The 22499-nt window shown below is 37.7% G+C and overlaps 1 protein-coding gene and 1 long non-coding RNA gene across 4 annotated transcripts in view; one reads left to right on the top strand and one right to left on the bottom strand.

Annotated features, from left to right (window-relative positions):
* Nucleotides 1-22499, top strand: part of LOC130579422 (uncharacterized) — a 219209-nt gene that overhangs the window by 77703 nt on the left and 119007 nt on the right. The window lies entirely within an intron of this gene.
* The window catches only part of GABRG2 (gamma-aminobutyric acid type A receptor subunit gamma2), a 62540-nt gene that overhangs the window by 19422 nt on the left and 20619 nt on the right, over nucleotides 1-22499 (bottom strand). The window contains exons 2-6 of the mRNA XM_057376203.1: nucleotides 19678-19826; nucleotides 17950-18017; nucleotides 16965-17185; nucleotides 14249-14331; nucleotides 13425-13562 (exon numbers count right to left, since the gene is read on the bottom strand). Of these exons, the coding sequence (XP_057232186.1) occupies nucleotides 13425-13562; nucleotides 14249-14331; nucleotides 16965-17185; nucleotides 17950-18017; nucleotides 19678-19826 (659 nt within the window). The remainder of the gene's footprint in view (nucleotides 1-13424; nucleotides 13563-14248; nucleotides 14332-16964; nucleotides 17186-17949; nucleotides 18018-19677; nucleotides 19827-22499) is intronic.

Genomic DNA, 22499 nt, shown 5'->3' with positions numbered 1-22499 from the left:
AAGCAAAAATGAGAGTGCTTCAGAGTTCACATCTATGAGCATTAAAAATACAAGATTCTAATTGCTGGTGTTTAGAACTACCTAAAACAATTTTTAATGAAAATATGCCAAATGTATTTGGTTTTCAATTTGAGACATCCTTCTAGAAGAGGATATTGTGAACTAATATTTAAGAGGCAAACACGATCTTCTTTCTCCTGCTATCTCTTTGCCTGAAGACAAGGCCTGCTCTGTGTGCAGATTCCAAATTGTTTCTGGTTTATTAAGTATTTTGTCTTGCAGAAGCCAGGTGCAAACCTTCAGCAATGTGCAAATTAATCTTGTTCACAATCACAGTTAACAGGTAGCAGCAGAAACATCCGCTGGCAAAAGTAGGTGTTGCAAAATTGTCTGAGGTGTGATTGGTGAGGAAATGAAATGGAAAAAAAAAAAAACCCTAGCTCTAATGGAACAGTTATTCATGTGCTAAGAAAGGAGATAGCAAATGTGTTTGGGTGTATTTTTGACCTCTTGAGCTTTCTAGGAGGATATTATTGATATCAGCTAGAAARTAAAATTGTTGAAAGAAGGAAAAGGCTTTTTAAACCAGTGTGTCTTTAGCTATTAGAARGGGGAAAGAAAGGATTTTTAAAATTAGAGAAGAAATAAAGGCCCTGAAGTAGAAGGACCTAGGTTATCATCAAAATAATAAATAAATGTGGAGTTTAAAAAAAATAGGGGGAGTTCAAAATATTGAGAAAGAAAGAAAGTGAGGAAACTATGAAAAATGGCAAACAATGAGATGTTCTAAAATTGTACTTAATACCAAGAGCAAGGCCACAGGTCTGCATGCAACAGGCCTGAAGGGAAGAGCAGAGATCAGGAGGATGCTTSGTTTGAAGATCATGTCTCAAAAGAGACAGCTATGAATCATGAATAATTTATAACCAGAACTGCCATTTGAAGTCAAACAGATCAAGCTTAGGATGTGAAAAAAAAAAAAAAAAATCTTTAAAGACTACAGATAGCCATCTTGAACCTTCAGTTACCAGCTTCACAGGGATAAAGGTAGAGCTTCTAGGTGTGTGTAATCACCCTAGTCCAAATCCTACAAGGTATTTAAATGGCTCTCTCTTTTCAAGAGGAGACCTTTGAAGAACTATTTATTTCTCAAATAGACACATTCAGGATAATGCTCACAGCTACTACAAACCAGGCTCCCCTGGGAGTCCCCATTCCATGTCRCAGTGTGTGTTGCCATCACATTCTATGTTTTCAGGCCTGAAAGTGCAACCTTTTAAGATATCTTCTTAAAAGYGAGGTTACAACACTGTGAATCCCATGGGTTGTGTCTTTTTAAGGCATTTTTTCTTTTAACATTTGAAAATGTTAAATGTTATGTCCTGGGCAGCTTTTAAAAATGAGCTGGTGATTCTGGGTCTGAAGCACTGTGGCTGACAGAGAAGGATTTGTTTGGGATCCCACAGGACTGTGGGGAGGGAGCTGTGGGTTGAGCTGCACCACTGAGTGCACCTTACACATCGTGATGTGATGTGGAGTCACTGGAAGATCTCTGTGGGGTCTGCTGCGTACCTTTTTTGGAAATTCAAGTGCTGTGTTTGTAAAAGAGAGGTGATGCTGAAACCGGTGGCAGGATCAGAAAAGGTTAATATGCTCAGAAGAGCTTTCCAATTGTTTTGCATTTATCTGTCTGTGCTGTTGCCAGATTTCAGGGTGAGGTGACAGGCTGGATACAGAAATGGTGCCATGGTCATTCACTCTCTGGGATGYTCCAGTCCTGGTGTTACCTCAGATGCCATAAAGAGAGAAGGATCCTCAAAGCACAAGAGGCAAAGCAATAAAACTGCAAACATTTACCTCTCACACCCAACAAAACATTTGCTTTGAAGGGGCTCACAAGCTTCCTGGAAGGGATGGAGCTGTGGAAATGCCATCGAGGATCCTTCAGGAAACCAACATTGCCACCAGGCAAATGCAGCTCTGCTCCTCCAYGGGCTGTGCCCAGCTCTGCTCTGAGCTCTCCATGTGCACCTACTGCAGCTGGGAGAGACAGAGCAGCCAAGAGAGCCTTGAAAACATTGCTTTGCTCTTTTTCACTCTGCTRAACCTGGAGGATAAGTTTTTACCGTGACTTTCAGTTTTTACTGKGTAAATGACAGTTGTGTTTTCGAATTGCGTCCCAGCAGTTCCCAGCCAGATCAATTTTAAACGTTTTATTATTTCTAGAAGTTCAAAAGAAGATGACTGATGGTAGTTTTTGAAAAATGCATGTTTTACTGATGTGGTTTCCTCCTTGTTTCTTGATCCTAACATCTCTATGTGAACATCCTTTTAAGCCAAATGAGCATAGGAAACATGAATACAGGTGTAAACAAAGTTCTTCAAGCAGCTCTCAACATGAAACAATTTATTTGTTCATTTGTATTACCTTGAGCTAGCAACCTTGACTTTGGAATAAAATTCTACTATCAAAGGAATTTTATCTCAAAGAAAAGAGTTTGTATCTTCCAAGTTTATATTTCCAGAGTAAATKAATTAATTTCTGTAAAAGTAATATTCCTCATTGCCCTTTTCTGAAAAGCTTTTTCCTTTAAATTTAATTCTATATTGTATTGTAAGGGGGTTTTATTTCATGGGTAGTCTGTGCAGCAGTGCATTGAGAAGGCATACTAATGATTATYATACATTTATCTTTGACTTTAGTTTTTTACTCTTTGCTCTATTCACTAATGATAAATTCTTTTGGTGACATTTTTTAGTTTTCTTGTCACCAGAGGTGCATTTTTTCTCTCAGGATGGAAGGGTATCTGAAGGTTTTCCYATACCTGTACCTGAAAGTATGATAGTTCTTCTCTAAATATAGTCACACCGTTGTTGACAATTTTTGTTTTTCAAAATAATAATGGAAAGACAATTAATTAATTTTCTTCATATTCAATWTTTTTTTTTGTTTTTCCCAGGATGAAAGCAAATAATAGAATTAYTCAAGAACTCTTTTTCCTTAGATCAGATTCTCAGCATTAGAGCAAACATAGCTGGGGTGACAGTATGCTGTCAAAATGCCCTGGTTATTGCTCTTGCATTTGTATAATCAAATTTAACATCTGCTCTTCCAAGATATTGCTGTTTCACCTTAGGATTTTGCAGCTGGAACAATCTAAGAGCTCCATTCCAGACCAGATGTTTGCTACAGTAAGATAAGAATGGAAATTTTGATGAGCTACAAGGATGGTTGAAAGCATTCAAACTTGCTTTCTTCTGTTTTTAAATATGTATTAGTGAGTAGCAGCAGAAGATAATCCAAGAAATCAATGCTCATTCTTTGTTGACTGTGTGCTTTTGCRTTTTGCATAAGTAGAGAAGGGATGTTGAGTGAGGTCAAACAGTTATTACCCTCTGTAATTTGAATGGATAGAGTGTGAACTCATTGCAGGACTTTTGGAGGGAGGCCAGGGAAGAGCTGCTGGGGGGTATTTTTAACCTGCATGCTCAGAATGGAAGCAACTTGGTGTGCCTGGTTGTTACCTACACAGTATGACTCTACTTCCTCTTCAAAGTCATGTTCTCAAGATTAAAATAGAAGAAATTGCGCTGCAATCAACAAGAACACATTATCTGCGGTAGTGAAGTCTYTTGACAATTTTCTCAATTTTTGTAACAATAGACATGAAAGAGCAAATAGCAGTTATTGACTGGTTTCATTGTCATTTCCTGTCTCTAGCATGAAGACACACAATGGGTGTTGTGGTACTTTACGCATTAAATCTTGAAAAATATTTTCAAATTCTCCTATGTAGGGCATGATACAAGAAAGAATTATTACATAAATTTTATCCTGCAGCTCTTTAGCCTTAATTATGCAATCTTCTTGAGAGTAGCAAAGAACTCGCTTAATAGACTGTATCACTTTTTGAGATAAGTGGCGTATTTTTAGCTTCKGTAATGTACATTGAAATGAGGACAATTAGGCCTTGTTTCAAAAGACAATGTTWAAACACACACTATTTACAATTAAGGATAGGTTTTAACAATACAAAATGAGGGAGTTAATGCTTGAGAAATATMCAGTGATGATGACAGCTGTTTGAACATTACTACCGTGTTTAGCATTAGGCTACTCTCTTCCTCTGTGAGAAYGTGTTGTCAGCATTGTAGGATGGGATGTGCAATGGTAGATAGCATGTGTCTAAAAATGTAAGTAGAACATTTTGTAGTCACAAGGCACAGCAGAGAGTTTCGGTGGTTTGTACATCATGTACACATTTTGTACATCATGTACAGGGATTTAACACCCCTGTATATTTTCTTTTTGTTTCTCCCATTTTATTTGCTAAAAAAAAATTAAAATTGAAGCTGACTGTGAAGGTCTCTTCGAAGTTAGTGTGTTAATTTAGTTTTAACTTTTAACATGGTTTTCTTTTAACATTTGGCTGGATTTGAGTGTTATTAGCTCCCATGGATGTTTCCTGACTCTTGTTTCGTTACACAGACTTGCCTGTCTTACTTCCACCAAGCCTTTCAATTATATCTATTCAAATACAGCAATAACCTCCCCCGACAAAACAGCATCTTAGATAAGTAGGTTACTAAAAATGCAGTGTAATGACAGGGGTTTGAAAAACTAGAAATTGCACTTGCAAAGTGAAGGGATTTAACTGTGTAAGAACAGCCTTAGAGGCATATGTTTATTATTTAGGACATATATGTGCCCCAGGCAAAACTAAACCTATTTCAAATGAACTATCCCTGCTCTGTATACATCATGAACATTAAGCTGTCATCACCTTCAAACATCCTTAATGAATTAATTTTTCTCCMCTGGAAAAGAGGGAAGATGGTGAATAATAAAATAAGGCCAAGAGAAGGAAATGTGCAAGACCTTATTGTATAATCATTGTACTGCAAACATATTTCTTTTCACATAAAAAAGGTCTGGAAGTGAAACATCAGTGCAGAAATTGAGCATTAGTTCTACATTGATCAATTTATGGGCTACTGAGATTAATTGGTGACTGCAGTTGGAAATTTGAAGTGCTCAGGAACCTTCTGACTTATCACCAGGGTTACTTGAAGTTTAGTTATCTTTACAGTGTATTAAAAAATATTTATTTAAAACTGTAATTTGAACATGCTTATTAAATGTTTTAAAAATGCATAAAATTCAGAATTATTTAAATTCTAAAGTAATTGTGACTCTACATCGTTCTTTAACTACTAAGTCACTTGGTCTAATTTTTTTGGACTAAAGATTTCTCACTGCAATTCATTTTAATTAGACCTAGCTGCAGCTGGAAAGAGTGAGATTACAGTGATTTTCTCTTGTGATGTTTCTGTCAAAGTCAGTCAGTGGTTGCAGCAGGATGATTTCATCGCCAAAYAGGAATTATAAAAGGGAGTTGGGATAATATGCTTTGTGTCTCAAGGAGTCATCAGCACTTATGAAAATATATTCATTGGGGCATAAGAGGCATCACAAAAATTTTATGCTTAGTTATTTTCAGGAAGGATTCTAAGATATAGACTCACTCTGTTAACTTGCTGATTTTATCATAAAATTAAAAACATTCAAAATTCTGATTTCTCTTTATTTTTGATAATTTAAATAGCTTAAAAGATCTGATTAATTTTTTGCTATCAAATGAACAAATATTATTTAAAGGCACTGTTCTGTTCTATCCACACGACTATATTTAATGCAAAACCAATCTCGCTTATAGCATCTGTGCTTTTGTAATTACCCAGCAATAGGTTCAGTGAAAATGCTTGTAAGTTCCCACATTATCCCTTATTCTCTGTTTAGTTGTATATTAATTCTTTTTATCCTTATCTGACCTTCCTGAAGCTCGCTTTAAGCTCTAGCAAGCCATGCTTTCAGATATGGAAAACCTTATGAAAGACTCAGAAAAAAACCCTTGACCCTCGAGATTCTCAGTTGGACTGGGAAGTCATTCTGAGAAGGATTGAGGGAGTTTTCAGCTCCCAACAACCCTTTTCCTCAGGGACAGTCATGACTTTATTTTGCTGAGGTGAGTCAGTTGACATTGAGTCTGGGAAAAACTCAGTGTACAAAAAAGGCTGAATTAATGCCACTGGAATTTCAAGGGAGTCTTTAGCCCCTCTAAAAAGATGAAGAGTAATCATCAAAGAGCCTTTCAACTCTTCATATGATTAGGTAGAAGCAGGTGGATTTGAATGCCTCAACCTGAATCTCTCTAGATACAAACCTGAACCGAAAAGTCAGATTCTCTCACTCTGTGAGAATTTTAAACATATTGATTCCCTAGGAATACTGTTTGGTTTTGTTTCCTGCCTGTTAAACCCAACAGATCTAACCCATCACTGTGAAAGAGGTGGCAAAGGAGGAGTCTTTGTGCTCTGGGATGCTTTTTGCACTGACTCCAGAGGGTGATGCTGTCCCTTCTGTCCCAGCTCTGTTTAGTTTAGATTATTTCCAATAAAGTACACATTAAGACTTAACACCAGGCTGCTCCTGTGGTTCCGTGGCTCTCCCTGCTCCCCATTCAGCTCTTTCCAATGAATTCTGCAGCAACAGCAGTGGGGCTGTGTGCCCCATGGATGCAACCACCCCTGCCATGTAAACTGGCAGGATCATTTTTATTGAACTGAACTGAAACCAGGCAAAAYCTGGCCATTAATTATCTGCATTGCTTGGATCCACAGGCTTTCCTGTTGGATATGGCGTTTGTGTTAAATTCCATCACCTCAGCCTGTGCTGTTCAGATGAGCTGGGTGTTCCTGTTCTGCTGTCACAGAGCAGGTGACGAACAGAGAGGTGTTTGAATGACCAAAGGASSTGAGAAGGCAGCTCTGTAGATTTTYAGCCCAGGGCTGAAGYAGCTGGTTCAGAAGAGACCAGAGAAATGTGTCTGCCCTGAGTCCTCCCCAGCCAGTCCAGGCCAGGCTCTGTCCTTCCTTCCTCTGTCTGCACTTCATTGTCCAGTTTCTTGGGATGCCTTTGGTTTGTCCCTGTAGTCTTTTTCCCTTGTCTGTCTTTACAGGGATTATTTAAGGATAAAGGGTTCTAAGGAGTTCTGATTTTGCAGTTCTCAAAATGTACAAGTACCTAGATCTTGGATGTCTCCATGACAGGGAGGATTCAAAATGCCTGCTTGCTGAATTAGTTTGTTTATTCAATCATGTGAATTTTTGTGCAAATTCTTGTTTGYCACACAACTGACCAAGTGAAGAAAAAAAATGTAGAATGTGCAACAGGTGGGGAATGAAGGGAATTGTACTTCAGTTTTACTCTTTGAAGACATGTTCCTGAAATGTAGATTATTTTCAATGAACCAACCATTCAGCAATTAAACTTTAGCAAATATTCATTAATTGTTATAGTCTGATGCATGACTGACCAGTGGGAGTATCTCAGTTATTTTAGAAAAAAATGTTGTTCACATTTTAGAAATGTCTGTTATCCATTATTCTTCAAAAGAACATTCAGGTGTAGTAACCTTAGACTGATTTTTATCACCTGAGAGGAATATCAAAGTGTTGTAGGCTTCCACCATAGCAGGATTCCTCCTCAGAGAAGTGTCTGTAACCCTTGGTAATGGTGCTATATGAAAGTCAAATAATTCAGTTCTCCCCTTTTCTTCCAAATGATGATATTTGGATGCAGCAATGTTAAGCAGTGGTTTATGCCAGTTGAAATGAGGAAGAGTTTGAATTAAAAGAACAAGAATAATTTATAAACAGAAATATTACCCTGTTGACTCTCTTAGGATAGGTGGCTATTCATAATGGGAATAAAATCTTAAGGTATTGCTATTAAGATATTTTAGGGTTATCTTCTGGCTTAGAACTGAGGATTTCCTTTGAGGCAGCAAACACAAAAATAGGCCTTTTAGTCTATTGTGTCTGCCTTCTGCTTTACATGTTTCACTGTCCTACAGAGACACTTTTCTTTTAGCAAGCGTGTTTAAGGTGATAAATTAATGTAGCTTTTCAAAAGAGGAGGATATTGAGAAAAATACCTTCCTATACCATAAAGAGAACAATAACAACACACAGAACACTTTAACAGCCATCTGRGTTTTCTGACTTAGAGCTTATGTCRTTATTTGCTCCTCTGCAAAGTGRATACAAAGGTGTTTAAATTCTGCCAAAAGCAAGAATCAGGTAGTAGTTTCTTTTGCCAAYTCAGTCGATCAAAATCTTCAGCTGGGGAATGTTTTGAGTTCTCAGAGGGGTGTCCCTGGCAGTGCCATGTGCTACAGTCAGCCCATCCGAGAATCTGGGGCTGTGTGTGGGGCTGGCAGGGATTTCTGGGTGCAGTGGCAATCCACTTATGGCTATTTTTAATGTCAGGAYTATTTCCCAATGCAGATCTTCAAATCTTATTTGCAGCTGTCGTGTTTTGCCTTAATGAAGAAGCAGAAGATGACTCCTGGGTTTTTTTGAGCATTATGAAACCTCTGGGGAYGGCATGTCTGCCAACAGTTCAATTCATTAGGATACAACATTAAAATAAAGTATAAAAGCCTGAAAATACATCCTCTTCCACAAAATAACAGCCCTTACCACATTTTCTTGATAAAACAGAAACCAGACCCAGATTTACTTGTGTGGTTTAATAGATGCGTAGCAAGATAAATATTTAATTACCCATTTGTTTCTCAATTATGAGCAATGCACTGTTTCTACTGCATAACTCTGATTACTGTTCTAAAACAYAGATCAGGAAGAAAATAAAAAGGCATTTACAAATATTGCCTGACCAGTCTTGTGGCTCCTGTGCAGCTTGTTGAATTGCTGTTTATTTATTAGTCTTGTAATGCCTTTGTATCTGATTAAAAATTCAGGACAGTCTCTGTAAATAAGCAGTAGACAATGTCTGGTCTAAAAAAGGAACTACCCAGTCACAGAAATGAACTGGGAATACCAGAAACTCCATCTGTCCTGAGTAATTACACATTTACAAACTGTTTTGCATAGTTTAGTGTTTTGTATGTTCAAAACCACTGGAATAGTGAAATGCAGTTTGTCTAGTAATTGCATGAAATTCTTAGAAACCTATTGATGGAAAGAATTTCAAGATTTAAGCTGTTTCTTTCCTCTTGGTCTTTGGTATAATTTTCAACACTCTCTCATTTTAGGGTTTCCACTGTTTTCCTGAATACTCTGGACCAGTGTTGGTCCTTGTTATGGTTTAAAAACAGTATGTTTGTTTTACTCCTTTGATCACCAATTTTCTTCCAGACTAGTTCCATATTTCCAAGTATTTCCATAAGTCGTGTTCTCTAAACTCTCATTATATTCCCCTGCATTACCCTGTCTTTCTCAAAATATTGCACATAAAACTGATTTTTTGTTAATCAAACAGAATGTAGCAACATTTGATAGGAATTTTTCAGAGCAGTGCAGTGAGTATTTCACCCAAGTTTACACATAACACTGAGTAATATATCCCAGAGGAGGGTTTTCTGCATCAGTRTTAMATTCTCTATCCTTTRTGGGCTACTAYAGCTCCCCAATTTCTTTTGAAAAAWTCCTGATGTTTTTATATTTGTGCAGCTATTTCCTTTCTACAATCTTTCCCTCTTTAAATAAAGCAACTACTTCAAAATTTTTCAAAGTCCTGTTTTCCCGTTCCTAAAGTGCAACGTGCCCTTCTTGATATAATCCACGTGTGCATTGTTCTTTGCAAATCTTGTATTTCTTATCACTTGTTGCTTTCTTTGTAAGGACTACTCATAGCAGCGTGCATCCACATTTTGCAAGTTGGGAATTTTTGTTTCTTTTCCATTGGAGCATCTCATTGCCATTCAGTGGATGGGGCCTTACATCTTTTTCTGGAAGTTTCTTAACAAGATAAGCACTGTTTGAGCAGTGATTATGGACATTCTTCAGTAATACAAAATCTCTTMAACCCATCTCATTTTCTAAGTGAGTGAGGTCAACTGTAATAGTTCATATAATTCAGATGGTGTTAAGTCTTAACGTGTACTTTACTGGAAATAATCTAAACTAAACTGGTGCTGTTTACACAAGGTTGATTTTAGGGAAAAAGTAGAAAATATATGCAGGTAATGTATATGGACTATTTAGTTATTTTAATGAAATTTTCWTAGGGCAGAAGGTTTAGAGTTAACTTTTTTAAAGCATTCCTACTATTACTCACCAACTCAGATTACTTAGATWCCATTATCTAAGTAATTTCTTACTGCTTGGTCAGAGACTTTCAAAGAAAATTAAAGTTACATCTAAATGTTCTGTTTGGAGAGAAACAAGCTGGTAATTCAGCATGACTCACTTCAGATAAGAGAAACAGAGGSATGGTTTGTGATATTCCAGTTGGGTTTTTTTCTGCTGCTGCTGGGATTTGCTGGGATTTGCTAACTATGGGACACAATTCCGACATCTGGCCCTTTGAATTAATCTTGTATTTCTGCAGTGCGTGCAAAGGAAGAGCAGCAGATAAATGCAGTAATTTCAGCAAGACCATCAGGTCTTAGGAAGCTTAAACTCCAACAAACCTTGTCCTTCTCTGCCCAAAACTCAGCCCACAACTGCAGTGTTCAGCTTTGACATGACAGCAAGAGAKTAGGGAGTTTGTGATGGCCAAATCTCAGCCATCCTGATTCTCTGCTCCCAACACCKCCAAGCTCAGCCCTCAAGGACTGTGTGGGTCCCTGGGAGGRATGGAGCTGGGAACAARAATTCRTTTTGAAATGAAGTAAATGGAGACACTGAAAGTTTACTCCAGTTTGAAATGCCTTAACAGTGGCCCGAGGCTCCTTTTGTTCTCTAAATGTTCAATTTCATATTCTCTAACACCCCCTTCCTGTGTTCTGGTTCCTCTGGGGTTTTTTTTCACCTAGATTTAATTTTGGGGAAGAGTCTGTGGGAGTACAGTATAGCCCTCTTTCCAACACCTCATTAATCTTTCCATTGCCTCCTCCACCATGCCCCAGCTCCTCCAAAGRCATTGGCTTTGGTTTGCACTGCAATTCTGCACTGCAAGTAAATGCATAAAGTATCAAGATTTATTTTAGCTGCATGGGTATTCAAATATCGAGCTGGGGACTCAGGCTGCACCTAGGTTGCTAATAAGCTTGGAATCTTTTTTTTTTTCCTCACTTTTCATGAAACCATTGAAAATATGGGCATCTGAGAGTGTAATCAGAGGTAGAGTGTGGCTCTGGCAGAGGAATGCTGGACTTCATGTAGTTGCCAGCATACTAATAAGTCACTTAAGGAAGGAATGAACACTTTTTAGGCTCTGCTGGTGTTAACAAAGTATTTTCAGGAGACAGACCAGGTTCATGGCAACCCCTGTTTTGCTGGATTTTTTTCCCACCTTCTATTTACATGCCACACCTAGATCAAAATAAAATCCAGTTCTACACATCTGTGGTCATAGAAACCAGAGGAGCAATGAAAATCAAGCATATAGAAACTGCAGGMGAAGAAACACATACACGACATTTTTCTAAAGTTTTGTACACACAGGTCTGTGCAAGCAGCTCAGCAGGCTGAGCAGCTTTCATGGGCTTTTTGACTTAGGAATTGAGTGATGACTAGAGTGAGTTTTCGCTGCTTTAAAGTGCATGCTAGCTGCTAATTACCTTTTTTTTTTTTCCTATGCAGATTAAATGGACTGGTGTGTGTCACCATATTAAAAACTACAGATGGGAGTACTTCGGGTGAGTACTACAAGCTTGAATGACCAAACAGCGAAAAAAGAAAAGTTTTCTTTGCATGAGAAATGTATTTTTTACTTTTTTGTGTTTGACTGTTTATTTCCCTGAATGCACCTTGTCTGCATTAACAGAACATTAGAAAGTGCTTTTGAGTCACCAGTGCACTCAATCAGGGGATATGGAGCTTGTAGCGTGTTAAGATTTTATTATTTTCTGTCTCTGGTCAAAAAAATATAAAGACTTGATTAGAGAATGGCTCAAGCAGAAAATTAAAGAAAATAGCAAATAGAAGAAACTCAAATTAAGGCTGAAATATAGTTAGTTTTTGACGTGGGCAGGATGAGACTGGAAGCACACTTRGGTGCACTGCTGCCATTTGTGCTGTCTGAGGGGAGATGTATTTATTGCTGGYTTTATTTTTGCTTTGAGAGCCCTGTGTAATGGTGGTCATTAGCAGCTATGGCTTGCACACATGCTGCTGCTCTCCTGTCCTCCTTTGCACCTTTATGTTTGTTTTCTTGGGAAAATGAGAAAAGTTAAATGCTTTCTTGAATACTTGACTGAATACTGTCCTTGGCTAAAATGGCAGAAGACTCCACAAGGCAAACATTGCTGCATTCTGGTTTTGCCCTGCTCATGAGACTGAACACATCGTTGGTGCTTAATGTCCAGAGATTCAGGAGCTGGAACTTGAATTAATTCTCCATCTCTTTGTTTGTTCTCCTGTGTAATGTACAACAGGCTCCTCTCAGCTCTGGCACATCTCACTTTCCTTCTGAATATAACAGAAAGGCTGATCTTTTAGAAATAAAATGGGTRGGGGTATTTCTGAAGTCAGAATAAACACAGATGTCTGATTTTAAATTAATATAATTGCCAGAACTAAAAAGTAAGATAAAAATTAGAGGCAGCTTGAAAAAAACCCCAATCTTCTTACATTTCATTGTTCTTTTTGAAAGTAAGAAATGAAGGACAAGAGAAATCAGCACATACACAAATATTAATATGCAATTGCTTTTTACATCCTTCCTCACAGTCACTGATTTTCTTTCCACTGAGAAATAAAACCATATATATGTCTAGAAAAATATATTTTTCTKCTTAGTTAGTAGGGTTAAAATTGTATTTTTATTAAACACTGAGCACTTCCYCATTTATCATTCTAAWTTTCATTGCTTGTTTCCAAGGAGAYAGAAATATGAAGGAAAGTCATCTGAGACTCTGATTTGTAAGGCTGCTCTGTTTAATGAGAGTTGAATGTGCCTTATTTTAAGGAACAAAATAAACTTGGAGYCTCTGTAGTAAAGAGGTTGGGACTTTGAGTTTCATTTCTGTTCAGGCTTACTCTCTGTGTGGCAGTGGGAAGGGAATGGTAAAATGATCAGTTCAGGGTCACAGCATCCTTCAGTGGCTCAGCTCTGTTGTTTCCTGCACTGAAGCTGAGCAGGTTCCCTCACCCACCCACCCATTCAGCAGTGGCTTTTTCCTGACACTCAGAGGTTTTTCTTGGAGGACAAGATTGGACAGTAGACCACAAGTATTTTTCCTTCCTGAGAGGAATTCAGAAATGCCAAAGCCCAGATGGTTCCATAGAYATTGAAAAGCCTGTAACTGTTCACTGAAATGCAAATGCTGATTTCTAACCAGAGGCATCTTCCTTGGTTTAATTCTGTTAATAAAATTAACATATAACAAACAAACATATAACAAAAAAAAAAGATTAACAGAACTTGAAGGTGAACATTTCAGCTGTCTTACCTGAAGTAGTCTTCACCACCTCAGTTGTGTTCCTCAGCCCTGTGAAGGCGAACTGGTAAAGCCTCCAGGAGCGGGTGTCCCCCACCTCCACCGAGCTGCGCTTCCACTGGTAAATGATCTCTTCCCTAGGGTACCCATCTGATTGCAAGGAAAATACAGAATGCTTTGTTTCACAGTCACTGCTAGGGGTTAGGGTGCTTTGGGGACTAAAAATACTACTTTCTATTTCTGGAAAAAACTGGAGAAGCATATTGCAAGTAAATTATAGATATGTTTTTCTTGAGATAACTTACTAGTGCCTTTTAGTTAATGTCACATTTTATTTTATTAATTATAAATTATAATAGCACTTAGGATAAATTTTTCAAAAATAGGTTTCCTGCTTTTGTGGACCTAATAAGATGAAATTTGGCCCATACTCTGATCCATCTGCACCTGGACCAGGAATTCACACCCTGACCTTACTCCAAATATCAAACTATTGACTCCAAATAGTGCAGTAGTAAAACTCCTATGCACAAAGTGGAAGGCCAGGGCACCCTAATGCTGAAAGTAAAAGTTTTTTTGGTTGATGCTCAGATATAAGCATAGATTAATCACACAAGGTCCAGAAATTTTATATTTTTCTAAAAGGAGTCCTTAATCATATTTGTGAACATTTATGATACATATACTGAAAATAAGATTGAAATATAAGTGGAAACCATTGGGGTATGTCTAATTAAGAACATAACCTTCACTGACTATAAATATGTAAATAAAAATTTATAATAAGCAGTTCAGTGTGGGCCAGAAAAAGGAATATTTTTGAGCATGGTACTTACAGCTTGAAAATTCCAGTGGGCAGGAGTGGACATCCATTGGGAAGTTGTGTAACTGCAGCTGACACTCAGCATCAATTGTCAGCCTGAKAAAAAAGAGATCAGAATGCAGGAAATGTGCTTCAGAAATTTGTCCTGAAAGCTACATCATGGCAAGCAAAGCAAGGTTCTTACTATTATGGATCCTGACTATATAATATACAAATATGTTATATATATATATAAAGCAAAAGTAAACTCTTGCTATCTGTGTAATTATTGGAATGTTCCAAGCACAGGAAGACATCATGGTTAGTGATAAGCCATATTTCTTTCTTGGTTCCACAGACCCTGCTCATCTCCTTTCTGGCCTGTAAWGGAAGAGGCATTAAAGTTCTGTTCTCGTGCATCTGAGATGGCAGCATTAGTCACGACTGACAAATCCATAAGTAGATACACAGGTCATCTCATGAGCAGTGACAAATCTTTGTGTCACAACATGCCATAATGCACYAGGAAAATGCATTTTATGTGACAAAAATTCTATTTCAGAGATGATGGATAGGAGTCCAAATTTAGACATCTGCATCCAAGACAGCCATCCAGACTCCCTTCACAGCTACTGCAGAGGTGCTCTGAGGATACAGTCCCTCTCACTCCAAAAGAAGACATTTAAATTAAATCAGAAGAAAAATATACCAAAAGGTGTTTGTCTCCACTGAATATTAGGAGAGTCCCTGTGATAACTCAGGTGTAGGTGCTGTAGATCAGGTAAACATATCTRCTTCTAGAAACCCCAAGTAAGATGAAATGTGCCTTTTCTGCTAAAAACACTACCATAATTCATTCACTCCCAGCCCAGCCATGAGCTGCAGGATACTTGGACATTGGAACAGAGGGAAGAGGTGGAGGTGAGAGAGGGAAAGAGGAAAAGGGTGAGGTTTAATGTTTCTGTGTGCCTCAAGGAGTCTCCAGGGAAGCTGTAGGTTTCTGTCTTTGCTGATTTGGGGTGTCTGAATGATGAGCCCTGTGAGCTGGGTTTGTCTCCAGGCTGCTGAGTGAAGGTGGTGTGTGCAGAGGACCTGAGTCCATCCTCTGGGGTGCAGAGGGATCCTAGGACCACCAGGGGAGTCAAAAAGGAACTTTTCTGCATTAGGCATTTAGAGAAATCTGATTTCCATATTGTCCTTCCTCTTCTCGTTTTCATCATCTTCAGTGTCACAGATAATTGATTTCTTGCTGGACAGGATGGTTCTTAAACCTGGGGGGAGGTGACTGAGCACAATCACCCAGCCCTTCTGGATCCCTGTTCTCTTCAGGACAGAATCCCAGCTGGGTGATACTATCACATTTAATTTCTGGGTTAATCCAAGTTGAATTAGGCTGTGACTCACCAGCACAACTGAATAYACATTTATAGCAGAGAACAGTTTCCAGGTTCCACTTGATACACCTCTTTCTAATGAGAGAAACCAAGGGATTTGGAGAGAAAATCCAAACAGACAGCAGTGTACCTAAATCCAAATTTAACATTTCAAAAGTGGATCTAGGCTCATCTTTATCAGACTAACTTTGATTTGCATTGGATTTCAATTTTGATTATTCTGTTATCTCTTCTGGCAGTGCCACATGCAATGAATGTAAAGTAACTATGAAATAAAACTCCTTTTTGTAATTCAGATTGTTGCAGCCTTGAAAGGTAGTCTTAACCAAAGCTTCACATCTATCATTAAAATGATTAGTGTATTTTTCTTCAAAATTGTATTTTTGGCACCCAATAAAGTAAAAGCAAAAAAAAAAACTTTGAAAAAAATACAGTCCAAAACCCAGGTAATCTTATGTCTATCATCTTTGATTCTGTACTCTCATTTTAAATTATAGGTTTTCTTGAAAAAAATGCTGTATTTATATCTTACATAAACCCAAATATTATATCACATGTAAGAAAAAGTATAAAAAAAACCCCACAGGATTCTCACATTTAGGAGGCATCTTATGATCATTTGGAATATGATATTTGAGTTGTTACATATGGCATGTGTTRYACTTAAATGTAGGCATATGCATAASTGAATTATTGAAAAGGTAATTTGTCTTAAAAGAAAAACTACACCCAGCTTGGGAACCTGGCCAGGTTGAAYATATCGAGTTCAGATCCATGAAAATTTTGGTGGAATGAGGTATATCCACAGGTTTGGGTTAAACCTTAAATATTCAATGCTGGGATGGCAAAGATTTGCCAAAGATATTTGAGGAATAAATTGATTTTGCAGGGTTGAGCTTCATGTTGTTAAATGGTAATCAATTCAGAATAAGTGGCCTTTGATGTGTATAATAGCTCCTTTTAAACCATCTGCTTAATTCAAGGATATTTCATATTTATCAATAAAGGTAAAAGACAATGGGGACCAAACCAATGACAAAGAATAAACATACTTGAAGACTAATTACTATAAAAATGTCTATATTAATTTTAGTAAAGGAAGGTGACTATTTTGGAGCAAGACAGTACAATCTATAAGAAATAAAACTTCTTATTTTGCCAATATAAAATCAATGTCATACAACTGATATCTTCGAAATATATCCCCTTTTCAGGGTTGTTTGCATAAAGAAATAGGAAAACCCCAAATTCTTTTCCTTCAGGTTAATGTCAAATGACCTGAATTCACAGGATCTTTTTCTTTGGTTTTCCTTAGAGWAACTGAAACTAAAGTTAGGTATAAATAAATATAAATACCTCAAYGTGTACAAGACTCTGCCGTCATTCCAGATCCTGAGCATCCTATTAGGAGTTGTTATCCAATGAGCATCAGCTTTCTTGGAATTTCGGAAAAATGTGTCTGGTATCCAGATCTTCCCAACCATGTTGCTGTTTAATCTGAGCACTTTTATGGTGCTGTTGAACTTCAGACGTCTGTCATACCACGTTTGGGCGAAAAATATATCAATTGTATATTCCTGTCGTGTTAACCAGAAATACTGATGAAAACACAGCACTCAGCATTCCACATAACTCCTGATATGAATTGCTTAATTTCATATGAAAAAACTGTCAGCTATGGAAGGGGATATTAGAACTGATAAAACCAATCTCTTTTGGTGAGTTTCAAGGCATGTTTTACCAAAGATTATTGTTTTAAAGCAATTTATTATTTTCCCAGTGAGGGTAAAGTTAAGGATCAAGTGAGTGTTACGTGCACCTTTCTAATTCTGTGTCCCCACCTCAGCCCACACCTGCTCAGGTCAGAGAAAAATTACAGATTTCCTTGGATCTAGGACAGGAAAAGCTTGAGCTGACTTAATTGCCTGTGCTCCCTGGTTRATCTCAGAAATGGTGAAGTCTCTGGGGAGGATCTAGGCCTTTTGCTTTTTATGTCTTGGTGTCATGAGGGGTAATATCACTGGTGAATGGTTTTCCTGATTCTGTAGCAATCTGGAAGCTCGGTTTTACAGGAGTTCAGCTGTTGCAAGGCATTTTAAAGCAGAGCACATAAAAATATAAGGATATGGTAATACTATTATTTTTGCATTTTTTCAGCATATAGCTCAGTTTTCTCCTCTTGTACAGATTTATAGCTCATACACCCCTCACATCCATAATTAAAATTAGACTTTAAAAGTATTAAAGGTATGCCACAACATTAAGAGACTAATGTAAAGGCTTTGTAATGTCAGAATGATGCAGACTTTGTAACAAGGAAAATGGGCAATCCTTTACCTACCATATTGATAGCATTCACGGGGCCAATGCTATTTACGTACATGTCAGTGTGAATTATTGTCGGTTTAACTGCAAGAGAAACAACAAGAATCAGTAACGCAGTGAAGGTCAGAATCAACTACATGAAAGTCAAACACAAACGTGTTATTATGGCAGCTCTCCTGGGTGGCTGTGGGTGCCTCACATTTAAATGTGCATTACAATAAATACAAATTTACAAATGCCTTCAGTCTCAAATTAAGTTGGAGACACTTTGAGACAAATTCTTAGGTTGTTTATTCTATCAGAACAAATTCCCTTGTGCTATGAGAACAAATACTGAAACCAGTGGTGATAGCTTAGAGAGGCTCATGTCTGACTGAGAGGATCTCTATTTTGTGTCAGGTCACAGCAACTCAGCAAAACAAAACACTATCARCAAAAGAAATTTATTTTATTTATGATGTCTTGCATCACTTCTTTTGCATTATAATGCCAAATGCAACATGACTGCTGTTGCCTACAGAGGTGACTGTAGTAAGTGAAAATTTTGTGAGCCCAAAGCCAAAAAGATACTTAGGGCTCTAAGATATAAATTAAGAATAGTTGTTAATTTGTTTTGAAATTACTCCATTTCAGCTTTATTCTTCTTATACATTTAGGCTGCAGCATGATTGTTTTTTCCCCTGATGCTTTTAAGAATGTTTTATTTCCTTTTTGTTCTAAAGTCTTGGTTTAAGTGAAGACAAATTTCTCTGCTAATTTACACTGTATACATACATTGAAGGTTAAAGACTCATGTTATCCTTCACTGTGAAAAATTCCTTCATTTATAAGCCTCTATAAACTTGTTAGAAACAGCTTCCTTCATTAACCTTGCTGCTCTCTGCTTTCCTCTGCCTGCCTCATCCATGAAATCTCTGTGCCTTTTTCTATAATCTCATTACTGCTGTCTCCTCTTCTGCAGAGCTATTGTCTGTGCACTCACAGGGCTCCTCAAGCTGACTTGCAGCAATTCAGGGACATTTTTYCCTTCGAGTTCCCTCAGTAATCAGTGGAGAGGAAGATTCCTGCAAAAGCTGATTCAGTCAAACAAGACTTCCATTCTGAGTGTAGGCTTGGCTCTCCATACTTATATCAGCTGTGGGARTCATCTGGGCAGGTTGGCTTTGCTTGACTCAGTTTTTTTGGTGAACCTCTTCCTCCGTGCCCTTTTCTATCACCTCCTGCCYTGCTGTGCAAGTGAGGGCCCAGGCTACATCAATCTGAGCAGACCTTGGAGCTCTTGGAGGCTCTGCATCCATCACATCATTCAAGGGTGAGGCTCTTTTTGGCCTCTTTCCAGTGTATTATTTGTGTATTATTTGTTACCCTCTTTCTGCCCTTTCTTTCCAGTGTATTATTTGTGATTCTTTAACACCATCTCTAAGGTATAAAAAGAAGAGAAAAGCTTGCTTTTTTTGTTCCACAGATGTTAAATTCTGAACTTCTATGCTGGTAGATCATCACAAGCAGCCTGATTCAGCAAATTGCAAGACATTTTATTAGATGTCTTAGGATAGATTCAGCAATCTTAATTTATGTCAGCTTCCAAAATCATGACTGCTTTACATGCCTCTGATGTTTTGCTGCATTGCATTTTATTCTCGTAACTACTTTGAATGGATTCTTCCTGGGTACATAATATGACATGAAAATTCTTTCTCTTCACTGCTTAATCAAAAGTGGTCTAAAAGCAAAACCAACGTACCKCCTATGTCAGGTCTCAATTTGTTGTCATATCCTTCCAGCAAGCCATTTAAAATAAGAGTCACATCACTCTCATGGACTTTGGGAGTCAAAACCCAAGTCTTATTTGAAGTGTAATCTTCATAATCATCATCTCCCTTTTGGGTGGAGCTATTAAAGAAATAAAAACAAAGAAATAGAAGGCCTTGAAAAATACAGATTTTTTAGGTAGTGTTTTAGAAGACAACACACACACATTGTTYATTTGGATAGTACTGTAAAAACTTTGGAAAATTGCCGATTAACAAAATCAGACTCCCAGTAAAGATGCCACATGACAGWGGAGGTTACAGTTCACTTGAGCATCTCCTTTCAGTGTGGTTGAGATCACTTTCTGTCYGCTCAGAGGAACATCAGTGCTCATCACCTTTGTCGTGCCTATTTTTGCTCTCATTGACTCAGGTGGGACCTGTTACGAAACAAATTTAATTGTCACTTAGCTTATGCAACTCCCAACCAAAATATCCCTTGTTGTGTACACAGTGTTGTTGCATTGCTTCTCTCAGAGAGAACAAGACCAATATTTAGATTAATTGAGACAAACTTCTCACGCAGCTTTTCTCCACTCTGATGAACTTGAGGTTATTGTGCATTTGGAAAGCCGAGCACAAATTGTTGCCAAGGGTTTTCCTTTTCACTTTTGCTAACCAGAATCCACAGAGGATGAAAAGTCTGTCTGCTGGGGTTTTTCTGCTGCTCAGAAATCTGACAGCAGATCTAATTCAACCTGCTTAGCACAGTAAAAAAAGCAAGTTCCGAGTCAGAAATGTGTAGACTAGCCTTAATGGATGTTTTGTTTTCTTCAAATCAGTGCCTCCAGTTCTAGAGGAGAACATTGAAGCTACTTTAGAATATGACATAATCAGATATTTTCATTTCAGAATGCCAAGGGTAATCAGCTGAACAGTGTTAGGCAACTGTATGGTGTTTTGCATAATATGTCAGTGCCCTTCTCTCCTGACCTGCTTCTGGGACACTTTGAACACTGCTGGCTGGATATGGAAAACCTTCATGATACTACAAATGTCTTAATCCAGTGGATAGAGTTTGGATAGAAGTGGGTGAAAAGCAGAAAAATTAATTATTTTCCAATTTCAGCCAGAATCTGTACGGGAGTGGGAAAGAGCACAGAGAAGCCATGGGTGCTTCTGGGAGCTTCAGCTGCCCAGGTGAAGAATTGGCAGCCCAACCTCTTCATTTTGGCTGACTTGTAATGTTTTATTAGCAATCAAAAGCAGAGTTTTAATTRGCAATATGCTCCCTAGTATTCTGCTGGTACTGACAAACAGTCCAATTTAATTAAATTGGGAGAATTTTTTTTTATTCCGTTATCTGGAGTTCAAAGATGTAATTGTAATTCAAAGAAACATAACTGAGGCCAAATTCTGTCTCCTGGAGGAAAGAAAATACTTCTAAATAAAGTCTTTGCAAACAGAAGGCACGAGATTATATGTTTTCAAACTATGCAAAGTGAATGGAGAAACATAGCTTTATGAATAAAAAGCTTTTTTTCCTGGTTTATAACCAATTAAACAACCATWCTCTGAAAAGAAAATATTTTTCTGAATGGAAAAGAAAAAGTAAATCAAATGCATTCTTTCACAAAGGCAACATGTTACTGGATATCAGTGCAATGAGAAAACTTCAAAGGTCAAAGCAGCTAATTAGTGGAGTCTGGTGTACTGGACTGTGAGAGATTAGAAGTTATGTTTGTCTAGAAGTTTTCTCAGATCTAGAACAGACTTATTGAACAGCAGCCCACAGACACTAAAACTTCCATTCTCTTTTGGAAATTATTTGCCTTACAGAAAAAGCTACCTGTTTKTGTTTGCTCATCTCTCATTTCAAGCCATTTTGGCACTTCACATCTCCAAAACCAGCAAATGCTTYATGAGATTAATGGGAGACTGAGGAGGGAGAACACAGCCAATATAGCTGGGGAAAAATGCTATTGAATTCCAGCTTTTATAAGAATTCCACAGGGATCACAAGCTAGCATGGGTATGCAATAGTCTGAATGTATAAACCTGCATTCCAGCCAGARCAACCAGAGGTCCTTCTCTATCCAGATGAGCAGGGCTTTAGCCATCCAATGCCATTAATACAATGAAAATTATAATAACAAAGCCCWTTTCATCTCCTTAAGACTCTCAGATCAGACCTTCTGATTATATCACTGAAATTTTGCAAGTGCTTTTAATGTYCAAGACAAATTTGTTAAAGCCTAGATTATACCCAAATGCATATTGAAATCTATTTTTATGACTGCTAGAAGTTTTCAAATCTAGTAATATCAGTATGAAAAGAAACACATATTTACCTATTTGCAGATTACACTATAATCTTTKGAAGGTTAATGTGTCAGACATTGATATAAAATCTCACCATTGGAGATATTTCCRCTGTGACATTAATGCCATTGCAAGATGTTGCCAAATTGCTTTACATAAATCCACTTTCCCTAGCTGGGAAAGAGGTGGCTTAAGAGGGTCAGAACCCAAGCTTGAAACTTCAAGCCATAGAGTAATTAAAGTTAGAAGGCACTTTTGGAGGTCATCTGGTGAGTCCCTGCTCCGTTTGCCAGCTGAGCCTGCGTGTGGCAGCTCTGATGCTAATCCCTTACAAAAATATAGATGTAACCACAAGTATTTGATACTTGGGGGGCTTTTTTTATGTCTCAAATTGCTTGAAATACATCTTTGCAAAACAGGAAGAGGGCAGAAATCACAAGTGCTAATAAATATTAATTTAGTTATGATTTTTTTAATACTGTGTGCAAAGATC

Source organism: Malurus melanocephalus, unplaced genomic scaffold (assembly GCF_030028575.1).
Source record: "Malurus melanocephalus ecotype Western Australia unplaced genomic scaffold, MMel_1.1 scaffold_273, whole genome shotgun sequence".
NCBI lineage: Eukaryota > Metazoa > Chordata > Aves > Passeriformes > Maluridae > Malurus > Malurus melanocephalus.
The sequence above is the reverse complement of the archived record's forward strand: the minus strand, read 5'-3'. Positions and strand labels throughout refer to the sequence as shown.